At 40.6% G+C, this 12,492-nt stretch overlaps 1 protein-coding gene across 1 annotated transcript in view; it reads left to right on the forward strand.

Annotated features, from left to right (window-relative positions):
- The first annotated feature begins 2,342 nt into the window (after positions 1 to 2,342).
- The window catches only part of timp2a (TIMP metallopeptidase inhibitor 2a), an 81,357-nt gene continuing 71,207 nt past the window's right edge, over positions 2,343 to 12,492 (forward strand). Inside the window, exon 1 of the mRNA XM_072558711.1 lies at positions 2,343 to 2,687. Within this exon, the coding sequence (XP_072414812.1) occupies positions 2,558 to 2,687 (130 nt within the window). The 5' untranslated portion in view covers positions 2,343 to 2,557. The remainder of the gene's footprint in view (positions 2,688 to 12,492) is intronic.

Genomic DNA, 12,492 nt, shown 5'->3' on the forward strand with positions numbered 1-12,492 from the left:
TGGCCCCTTGACATTCAGTGGTCTTACCATCACTAAATCCGCCATTATCAACATCCTAAGTTTACCATTGTTCAAAAACTCAACTGGACTTGTCACATAAACACATTGGCTGTAAGAGCAAGTCACAGGCTATAAATGCTGTAGTGAGCAACTCACCTCCTGCCTCTTCAAAGACTGTCCACCTTCTGCAAAGCACAATTACAATCCCTACAGTGTGGAAACAGGTCATTCGGCCCAACAAGTCCACACTGATCCTCTGAAGAGTATTCCACCCACCCCAAGTCAGGAGTGTGATGAAATGCTTCCCACTTGTCTGGATGAGTGCAGCTCCCAAGATGCTTGACACCATCCAAGACAAAGCAGCCCACTTAACAGGCACCACCTCCACAAGCATTCACTCCCTCCACCACCAATGCTCAGTAGCAGCAGTGGGTAACATCAACGAGATACACTGCAAAAAATTCACCAAAGATCCTCAGACAAACGCAAGACAATTTCCATTTTGGGCAGCAGGTACATGGAAAGACTGCCATCTGTGAATTCCCCTCCAAACCATTCACCATCCAGACTTGGAAGTATGTCACCGTTCCTTCAGTGTATCTGGGTCAAAATCCTGAAGTTTCCTCCTTAAGGGTATTGTGGGTCAACCTACAGCAGCTAGACTGCCATGGTCAACAAAGCAACTCACCACCACTTTCTCAAAGGTGTCTAGGGATGGGAAATAAATCGCTGGCCAACCAGCGATGCTCATGTCCCAAGAATGTGTTCAAAAAATGTCATTCCCAGGATGTTGGGAAGGACATTCTGACCATTCCAGGCCAAAAGGGAATCTTCCATGCGTGCTCTTCTGTTTCTGGCACCTCTTGCCACCAGGCCTTTGCCATTCCATCTATCCTCTCAGATGAATGCCTCAATTGAACCTGCCTCCACTGCACCCTCAGGCAACACATTCCAGACTCACTGCATGATAACATTTTTCCTCAAGTCTAACTGATTCTTTTGCCAACACAAATCTGTGTCCTCTGGTTATCAACCCCTTCCAGCAATGGGAATGGTTTCTTCCGCCATCCACCCTGTCCATGGTTCCTCATGATTTTGAATCTCAAATCAATTCTCCTCTCAAACCTTTCTCCTTCAAGGCCAGACCATCTCTATCCATGTAACCTCTTCCCTGAAACCATTCTCGTGAATAGTTTTTGCGCCCTCTCTAATGGCTTGCCATCCTCACTGAAGCCTGCTGCCCAGAACTGGGCAATTCTACTATTGAGACTAAACCAGTGTTTTACACAAGTTTAATATTAACTTCCTTGCTTTTGTACTTGATACCCCTATGTATAAAGTTCAGGATTCAATACCTATATACCCAGGTCCTTCTGCTCCTACCCGTTGGATAAGAAATCTTATTCTGGTTGTTGCTAACAGAGAATTCCAGATTCTGTTTTGTCCAGGATTATTTCTTACGAGCATTTTTGGCACTGGGAGTTCTTTTGTCATTTCCAACCATGGGGATTATTTTTTTCTCCCCAGTGTGTTCGTGTGGGAAGTTACTATTATGCCAATATGTCCATATAATTTGTAAACGCGCGTTTCCCTTTCCCTACTTGATTCTAAAGGTAAAACAAGGATTTGGTCTGGCTGGGTTTTTTTTTACACGGATCGCCCTAGACATCTCAATATTGTCAGTCAGTGTATCTCCAGGAAACAGCATCACATGGTGCTTTTTAATCAACTGAGCACTTGAAGTGAATCGCTGCACTGCACACAGACAGTGAAAATCGTTCATGTATTTGTCTGGCCAATTCAGTATTGTGAAAGCGGGCGTCTTTGTTTGTGTATTTTCACATGTGCAAATGATTTGATCGCCAAACAGTCCCTACTCCCACAGACAATAACCCATAAGGAAGCAAGTGTAAAACGATTTGATGCACAATTGGGAACTTCAAAATAAAAGCATGTATTTTCACAGATTAAAGAAAAAGTGGCTAAATCAATTTCGTCAAAGGAAGCTTCTAGAAGCCACTGTTTACAGGATTCCTTTCAGCCTAAATGTGTGTCTGATTAATAGCAGTTTACACGGAGGATTGGCGATGTCGAATCAGGTCAGATCGCTCGCATTTTACTGCTGTTTATTACCACTCGGCGAAATACTTTCTTTGCTCGCTCTCTCTAATGAACTGAGTCACAACAGCGCACTCCAGAGAGATTCGTAGCTCATTAAACTAGCGGAAAAAAAAATGTGTAGCATTGCCCAAAGCAATGAGAAAAAAACAACAGGCGTTTCTGAGATTGGGCCATCGACACTGGCTCTCGCTGTGAGTGGCCCGCTGCTTTAGAGAGGCGGGGTTAAATGGGGTTCAGCTCAGAGAGGACAGAATAAAACACACCCAACAGAAGCAACACTTCACTAGATGTCATTTTGCGAATTTATTTTCCTCTTCCAAGATCACGCTCAACTAAACTTGCCGCGTGTTTGCCCGAGCCAGGACTAGCTTCTGTCAGACCCTGAGAGCCGGCGATCCTTTGCTGGGAGCGGAGCTTTATTTCGGTGAGGTTTAAAATGAGTGCTACATTCAGCAGTCTGCTGGCAACATTGTTTCTGCTCCTGGTTCTGAGGGTGGAACAGATCGCTGAGGCGTGCAGTTGTGCCCCGAACCATCCCCAGCAAGCTTTCTGTAATGCAGATGTAGGTAAGTAAAGACATCTTTTTTTGCAGTCGGGAGTGTTTCAAAACCAAAAAACAGTTTAAAAATGCGAGTGCGTTGAGCACACTCTACGGCATGATGACTTCCTATTTAAAGCTACCCGAAGTAAATGCGGCCAAAAGTCAGAAAGGAAACTTTAAGGTACAGTATGACCGAAATCGGCCTCTCCTGTCATGTTACACATTCGAAATCAGCCCAGTCCTGATCTCTCCAGATGTTGTTATTTGATTTCCTTTTGAAGCAGCTTTGGACATTGCTGGTTCATTTCGAAATGTGACTTCGAAACTGACAGGCTTGTTTAAAAAGAATTTGGAATCGCATGGCTTTAACCTTCTCAGTATTTGTTGTCTATTATGTTGCTGACCGGTCAGTCTCAACTTCCAAGTGAAGCACGAATGTGTGATTAAATCCTCAAGACATATCTGACCTTCCTGGCCAACTACCTTGTTTATTGGGCGGAAGACTGATAATAATAATTGCCTCATGATTTAACTGTTGTTACAGGACTAAGTACTATGTCATGTTAGAACTACGTTGTGATCAGAACTTTGCATATTTGTGTTTTATTTATTTGAGTCTGTACTTTAATCAGGCCATTTTTGTTGATTTAAGAACCCTGTTTCACAAAATAGTCCTTCAAATATTTTATAGCGAACACATTATCAAATAATTAGATAGTCCCTAAGCTAGTCATCAGAATGACTGACTGAGTTCATGCTTCACATCTTAGATTAACCACATCCCAGCAAACAATTCTAAACTCGAGGAACATCTTTCCCTTTGCTAATATTTAGGGCATAACTTAAAAAAAAACTATTTGGTGATACGTAAAAGATTAAATCACACCAAATAGCCTTGTAGTAATTTTCACAGGATCTCAAATCATGAGATTTGTGCAGATTTTACTGTTGTCTGTAAGTATGCTTGAGCTTATTCAGCACATATGCTTCAGAGTCTGTTTGTTTCTGAATGAGTTTTTAAATATTACTTGGCTGAATTAATAGCTTTCAATCAAAACCGGGTTTGCCTATTTGTGTGTGACTGTATATCCATTGTTGAAACTCTTGCTGTTGGCTTATTGCATGATACCCAGTGCATATTTGAACAATTAGTAGGACATATCATTGTGGGACTAATTGCATGCATATTTTTCATGCTCACATGTGTCCATTCTCTATTTGGGAAGAGACATTTTGTGGTATTGTGCAACATATAGGGACAACTATGAAAATTACGTGACAACATACTTTTCATAGTCAAATCTGTATTCCTGCAGTCTGTTGGCACTTACCTTTTATGAATGTATCTGAAAATTGTATTAATTCTTTAATGGGACTTAAAATCAATTACTTCTCTTGGTTCAGTAAGGGATGTGCTTGTCTAAGAAACAGAAGCATTCATAGTGGAAAGGCTCAAGTTGGAAAGTGGCCATTATATACAGCTTCATATCGAACTGTGTATTATTGAGTTTTCAAACTTTTTTTTTTCTATGTTTGGAGACTGGGAAATGACACCTTGCAAGTATTGGTACATTGCAAGGTTCTTGCATCCTACCTGCTGATAAACACTATCTACTGCTGACTGCAAAATTGCTATCATCATTGGAAATTAGTGTCGTACAGTCATACAAATGTTTATTGGCACGCAACAACACAAGCACTGTGCTATTAAATCAACAAGTACAGCAATCTAGTAACAGGCAAAGTCCTTGAAGACTTGCTCAGGTCTGGCACCCAAATATATTATTTTTCTCTCCTAGACATTCCTCTTAATGCATACATTATCCCAGAGCCAAGCATTCGGGCAGAAATGCTGCCCTCAAGCCTCTGCCAATGCTGTGATTCTGTCCGATCACTTCCAGGTTCACAGCAGCAGCCTTGGTTGTTTTTCACTGTGTGGAAAATCACCTGGCCTGCATTCCATTTAATGTCTTCACCTGGTAGGAGACTTCAAGATTGGGGACACATTGTGTGAAGATTGCAATTCCATCACGGCTGTTCCAGTGCATGCCTTTCTAAGACAGTTGATTGCCAGGAAGCTGAGTGTTTAATATATCAGCAGCTCACTAACCGAACAAGATCGAAGTTGCTGTTTTCTCCCCATTTTCTTTATCAATGTCAGATGCAGAGAATTTAGTCGCAATACCATAAGCATTTGATGAACTGTACAGTCAGTTTTGGGTCCAATGATGATCAGAAGCTGATCCTTTAGACAATTATAATCTAAAGCTTGCTTCCTTTGGCTGAACTGCAATTGGTGGTTGAAAACAGATCATTAAGAAATTCATTTGAGAGTCCAGACCAAGTTAAATGTTTTATGACTGGAGGCAGCAGTATCTATGGTGGATGCTTTCCAGTGCAGCTTGTGCATTACATAGCACAAAATCAGCCTCCAGATTTCCTCCATAAATGGACAGCAATTTCATAACAGAGCTGTTATTTTGGATTAACTTGTAAAAGGATTGGGTGTACTGGAAGGTTTCAACAGTAAAGTGTAGTTATGAGTTTCACTGCATAACCAAATAGCTCCCAAATGCCAGACTGCTTATGGTTTTAATTAGTGCAAGTATGGGCATTACTGTAATGTGCATGTCTGATTACAAACAACTTTGTTCATTCCTGAACTATTGCATGTAAATCTACAGTATCTTTGAAGCAAGAGGCACTAATGCTTTCCCCAAGATTTGTGTACACAAGAATCTGCAATTGTGTAATTGAAAATTTATTATCACCCTGGCAGTAACCCCTGCATGTGCAGGTTGCTTTGTAAATCTAATTTTCTCATGCCTTCTTTTTCATTCCCAAGTGACAAACATACAAAATTTGAGCAGCCCAAAAGGGGAGACTGCCAGTTGAATATCAAATAATATTTTCCTCGTACTGAACAAGCTCCATCAATAAATGTTAATCACACCATCAAAGCTTATGTCAAATAAAATACAACAAAATCCCACTGATCATTTCTGCATTTACTGATGGGTATAGAAGAAACAACCAACATCCTGTTTATCTAACTGAAAAACTGAATAGAGGTGGTTTTAGGGAAATTAAAATGACGTCTGTTTAACATATAAGTTGGGCAGTATTACATGTTTGTTTTTTTTTGTGGTGGACTATGCAATCACATTTTTATATATAACTTACTGCAAGTCTCTCCAGTGTATGCCAAATAATGACTACAAATGATGCATTGTCAGCTGATAATTTCAAATCTCTTATGCAAGCCATTTATATCAAATGATTTTTCTCCCAGGGAAGAAGTCTCATTCAGGTATGCTTTCGGTGCAGAGTAACAGGACCTTTATGACCAGGTTTATAGAAACTGGATAAATGATATTTAGTGTTGATAAATTTCTAATAAATGGCAGAAAACAAACTATAGGCTGTTTCACCATAACATGATTGTATTCTGAGACTGGAATTAAACATACCTCTATCCTAGGGCATTTCATGTACTGAAATCCAAAAAGGTTAAAACTTATTTTTCTTTTTAGTGAGGAAAGTGGTTACCAAATATAAAGTGAAGCAATAAAATCATGTATTCTTATTGTAATAGCACTTGTAAATTTTATATTGGGAATTTAGGAATGGGACTGACTTTGAGTAACTCAATGTTCAGTTTTCTTTAAGTGGTTTGTGGATGACATTGAACTTTTGTTGAAAGTATGAGAACTGTAATTTAGAATTCAGCGCCTTTTGCCTCCTGTGCAATATTGGAATGGCTTTGATAGTCCTTTTCATCAATTTATCATATTAACTCCAGTGCAAACAATCAGGCCAGCCTTATGGCCTTTTGATGTAGACATTGATGGTTATTTTGAATTAAGGACCATTTTTTTTTTGTATTTTGCGTTAAAACCACTTGAATAGCCTTCACTTTTGATCTATGCCTTTCCTTTTAGTAGAAATGAATAAATAGTTGGATCCCACTAATTGGAGCTGGAATTATTCCAGACCCATGAGGTCAAATCACAATATTTTAATCCTTGTGGTTGTCCAGTGTCTCCATGTTAATAATAACCCACACTCCCTCAAATATTGCAGCATTTGTATTAAAGGTGGGAGTGCATTGTACATCTGGTTTGTCAAAATGATATTTGGCTATTGTATTTGGTTATCAAGCCACCAACTATTTCAACGGAATTTAGTTTGGCTTTTCGTTTTAATTGTTTAATAAATAATTCTAGTATTTCCTCGGTAGGAACAGGTACATGACCACAGCAGTAAGGAGCAGGAATAGGCCATTCAGCCCCTTGAGACTGCTTCACCATTCAGTATGACTGATTTTATTATAACCTCAAATCTGTATTTCTGACTGCCTTAATAATCTTTCACATCCTTGCTTAAAAAGAACCAATCTACCTCTGCCTTTAAAAATATTCAAACATTCACTTGCTGGAAAAAGATGAAGCAGAGTCTCAAGACTCAAACCTCTGAGAGAAAGATTTCTAGTCCATCCCAGTTTTATGGGTGACCCTGATTTTTAAACAGTGTCCACGACTTTTCGATTCCCTCATAAGTAGAAACGTCCTCTCCACATCTACCCTGTCAAGATCCCTCTGGATCTTGTATGTTTCAATCAAGTTGTCTCTGTTTTTAAATTCCAGCAGATACAAGCCTAGCCTTACCAATATTTCCTCATAAGACAAGCCTCTAATTCTTGACATTAATCTGATGAATCTCCTATGAACTGCCTCCACTGCATTTAGATCTTTCATTAAACAAAGTGACCAATATGGTACTTTAGATACATTCTCACTGGTGACCTCTAACTGAGGCATAATCTCTCTGCATTCATGTTCCCTCCCCCTTGTGATTATTGATAACAATCTATTATCTTCCTGAATTACTTGCTGTACCTGCATAATAACCTTTTATGATTCAGGAGGAAGAACACCCAGATCCTTTTGTATCTCAGTAGTTCTGCAACCCCTCATTATTTAGTTAATAGGCTATTTTATTCTTACCGACATGGATATTTTCACATCTTCTGACACTATATATTATTTTGCCACGTCTTTGGCAACTCACTGAACTTATCTGTATCTCTCTGAAGTCTCTTTATGTCCTATTTACCTTTTTTGAGTCATCAGCAAATTTTTACAACTTTCAATCAAATGGGATTGTTGCTGAATAAGGGGAGCTTTGGAAAATTAAAACCAATACATTTTTGGACCTCCTTGTTGAGGATGCATTTGCTGCATCTGATTTTTTGTCAGTCAATATGTAAATTAAAATCATCTATGATTATTGCTTTGCCTTTTTGACAAGTGCACATTATTTCTTCCTTTATGTTCCACGCTATCATGTGATTCCTGTTAGCAGGTCTGTACACTACTTCCACAAATAACCTTTGCCCTTTTTATTATCTCTACTGTCTACCCAAACTATTTTCCCATCTTGCTTGCTTGAAATGATGTGCTTGCCCCTTCATTGTGCTCATACCATTAACTCTCAGAACCTCCCTCCCTATCTTTTTTCCCTATTTCCGTAATTCCATTTAATTCAATTATACATTTAGTTCTCTAGGTAGGCCATAAATGCAGAGACCCCAGTAAAGATCTCATGACTTCGGTTCAAATCCTGCCATAGCAGCTAGTGGAATTTGGGTTCAGTTTAAAAATCTGGAATTAAAAGTCTAACGATAACCATGGAACCAGTTACAAAAAACCATCTGATTCACAAAAGTCCTTCAGAGAAGGAAATCTGCCATCCTTAACTGGTCTGGCCTCCAAGTGATTACAGATTCACAATAATGTGGTTCACTCTGACTCTGAACTACCTTTCTGGGCAATCAGGGATAGCAATAAATTCCGGACTGGTCAGTGGTACCTTACATCTTGTGAATGAATTCTTAAAAAAATCCTTCCCTTAAGTTGATATGCTGTGTTGAATTTTAGGAAAAGCTATAAACCTTATTCAGTTGCTAGTGTTATGGACTAGGCCAGACCACTACAGCCAAAACATTCTTAAGCAGGCAGCCCAGTTCATAACTTTGCAGTTTGCTTTGGTAAGTGTACAGTGAAAGTACCCTTGTGAAAGTAAGATAGCTAGGTTGACTACTAAATTTTAAAACAGACAAAAATTTATTCACAAAATTACACAACGAAACAACAAGAACAGAATAAAGAACCCCTACAGAACTGTCTATCCAATTAGACTTAATTATGCTGTTCCAAATACACACCATAGTTCCAACAAGCAAACTCCCTTTAAAACCCAGTCTAAATGGAACACATGCTTACAGGTTGAGGTTGAAGGGCAGAAAGAGTTTCTACACAGCTCCCTGTTGAGCTCCTCACCAGTTCAAGACTGAAATAAACTCAGCTAGGGAGCTGACCACTCGCTTTTCATTTAGACAGGTCACTTCTACATTCTGGATTAGTGGTGCTGGAAGAGCACAGCCGTTCAGGCAGCATCCAAGGAGCAGCAAAATCGACGTTTCGGGCAAAAGCCCTTCATCAGGAATAAAGGAGAGAGCCTGAAGCATAGAGAGATAAGCTAGAGGAGGGTGGGGGTGGGGAGAAAGTAGCATAGAGTACAATAGGTGAGTGGGGGAGGGGATGAAGGTGATAGGTCAGGGAGGAAGCAAATGTGGCTGTGGTAGCGAGTTTGTTTCATGACATGGTTGAAGAACTTCAGGGCAGAGGAGATGACCTGGGAGTTGCAGTGGGTGAGGGACTCCCTGAGATTCTTGTAGAGAGGAGGAAAACTTCTTCAAGGCAGGCATCCTTTCATTCCTCTGCCCTGAAGTTCTTCAACCATATCATGAAACAAACTCGCTACCACAGCCACATTTGCTTCCTCCCTGACCTATCACCTTCATTCCCTCCCCCACTCACCTATTGTACTCTATGCTACTTTCTCCCCACCCCCACCCTCCTCTCTACACACTTCAGGCTCTCTACCTTTTTTTCCTGGTGAAGGGCTTTTGCCCGAAACATCGATTTCGCTGCTCCTTGGATGCTGCCTGAACTGCTGTGCTCTTCCAGCACCACTAATCCAGAATCTGGTTTCCAGCATCTGCAGTCATTGTTTTTATCTAGGTCACTTCTACAACATGACCTGACGTCTTGTCTGTCTACATGTAAACAGAAGGCCTCTCCAAATCCTTTCCATCTCTGTACTGAACCAGACTGATCAGAGCCCAGCCCGGTTTATTGTCTCTCTGAAAAAAGTCAAGGACAGAGTATCTTTGAGCCAAGAGACAGCTTTTAGAAAAAAAAGGGACGAGCTTTGTGGCATTTGTTACTCTTCAAATAGCTACCTTCTTTTCCTGTAGCCAATAATCTATTCATGAGACAGAACATCTCTTTCCCTTCCTCTCCTTTACTTCCTTAACTACCTAACTCCAGTACTGTATCATAAGTCACATTCAAGTGCTAAGTCACCCTCAGTTGTCTAATTTGATTTACTTTGAAAACGAGGACTAGCTGATCCATTTAGTAAAGATTCAGTGTCAGCTCCTTGTTTTTTTTAAGCCTCATTGCCCTTTCATTGGAGATCTTGTTCAAATTAAGACTGGGAACTACAGAATTTGGTTAAGCGTGAACTACAAGTAAAAATCAGATTTGCAGAAAATGAAATGTAGACTTTCTTACCCAAAAACTACAAGTGCTCATTTCCAGCCAACGAGGTCAAAAGGAAACACACAATATAGATGTTACCCTTTTGATAACATGAATGAATTTACAAGGAAAATTGAATGTGACAAACCACAAAATTATCAAAGCTGGGAGCTAGCACGTTACAACAGCAAAACAGAGGGGTATCCCTATCCAAAGAAATTTCCACACTCCTCTTGTTCTGTCAGTAACTGCTAAAGAGGCATTTGGAAGATTAAATCAAAGATTCTGTGCAAGTGTGTGCCAAACATGGGGATGGGGCAGTGCTGAAGAAAATCAAAATTTCTCTTGCACTTTTTGTTTTTGCACTGATTTGTGCTAATCCTGCACTTTCTGATGTTGTTACACTTGAGACAGCAGGAGGTTCCTCCTGGTATATGCCCTGGCCTCAGATGGTCTGGATATTCTAATGACCAGATAGTATTTACTGTAGAAAAGACAGGAGTTGTGCATCAGGACCATACAGAGTCTCCGATATCCCAGTCACTCTGGGAATTAGCAAGAAAACCAAAGGTAATTGAAGCTTCAAAAATCTTCTGAACTTTCGAAGGTTCCACTTCCCTTAAGTTCAATAGTTCTCAGGAGAAAAAAATCTAAAAATCTAGCTTCTGGGTAAATGTTAAGCTGACTGCCCAGTCACCTCTACTCCATCTTATCCAACACACCCCAACTATACCTATCCTTCTTCTTGCAGCCTTGTATCCCTAACAATCAGGTCCTACCACCTGGACTAGAAACCAGCACCCCCCCCCCCCCCCTCCAAAATCCAACATGATTCCATCCCACCCTCTATCCTAGGACCCAATGACTTGTTTACTCTCCTGACCCCTGACACTCCCAACTCCAATGGCCCCAACAACCTAGACTTTCCACTGGCTGGATATCCTCCCACCCCATCCACCACCTCCGAAACACCTCCAATCACCACCCCCTCCATTTTCAACTTGCTCGAAGCAATCCATCACTTTCCTGCCACCCTACCCATCTGGTGCAATACTTAACTGGCCCTTTGGCATACTACCCTTTAGGGTCGATGGTGTGGTGCTGGAAATGCACAGCAGGTCAGGCAGCATCCAAGGAGCAGAATTCTCCTGCTCCTTGAAAGCCTGCGCTGCTTTTCAGCACCACACTCTCGACTTTAATCTACAGCCCTCACCTTCTCCATACCACCCGTCTGGCATTTGTCTTAATCAATTACGACCTTAACCCTCCATTTACCTTACAGCTGCTTGAAAGATTGTCTGGATATTTCAATCTCAGTCAGCCACACTGACTGCTGCAGAATGACATGTGGTTTGACTTTCCTTAACAGTCCTGCACTGTGTGGAGACTGTGTTGATTTCATCGATTTATTCCTATTTCTGAAAGACCAGAATTAGAATTCTCAGCTAGAAATGTGTAGCTCAGTACGAATGTGAAACAAAAATGAGCTGAGTGGCAAGCTGATTAGCAATTGCTCTTCCTCTGAATCTGGGCCATAATTTCAGAGCATGTTGGAGGCATAAAAGTGGTTGGTGATAGTGAGTGCTGCAGAGTCAGTAGAGCTGGAAAAAACACAGCAGGTCAGGCAACATCCGAGGAGAGCAAGAATTGATGTTTCAGGACAGAATCTTTCATCAGGACTCTGGCATAATTCTGCTGTCAATATTTGTTACCTCGTGCAGAACTAAACCGAATTCCACATATTAGTGCACTGCAATTTCAGTCTCTTCACACAACAAAGAGAAGTTATAGCTCATGGAATTCAAGGGTCAGTAGCAATGTGAATACAGACTTGGCTGAAGGATAGGAAACCGAAATGGTTAATGGGCATTTTTCAGGCTGGAGAAAAGTTTGTGGTGGGATTTCCCAGGGGTCAGCATTGGGACCCTTGCATTTCCTCATTTTATATAAATACTGTCGTTGAGAAGGATAATGTGGAGCTCCAAAAGAACTTTAAGTTGGAGTGGGCAGACAGATGGCCAGAGAACAGTGAGGTGAAACACTTTGGGACAAGTAAAAGGTAAATTATTCTACTCTAAAGGGTGTGCATAAGCAGAAAGATCAAGGTGCATTTGTCATTGAAAGATAGAGACAGCTGTACTTTGGGCTTCATTTATTGGATCATAGATTACAAGACCAGTCTGATTTTGCTGAACCTTGAAAAAACATTAATTAGACTTCAGC

This window comes from Chiloscyllium punctatum, chromosome 39 (assembly GCF_047496795.1).
Source record: "Chiloscyllium punctatum isolate Juve2018m chromosome 39, sChiPun1.3, whole genome shotgun sequence".
NCBI lineage: Eukaryota > Metazoa > Chordata > Chondrichthyes > Orectolobiformes > Hemiscylliidae > Chiloscyllium > Chiloscyllium punctatum.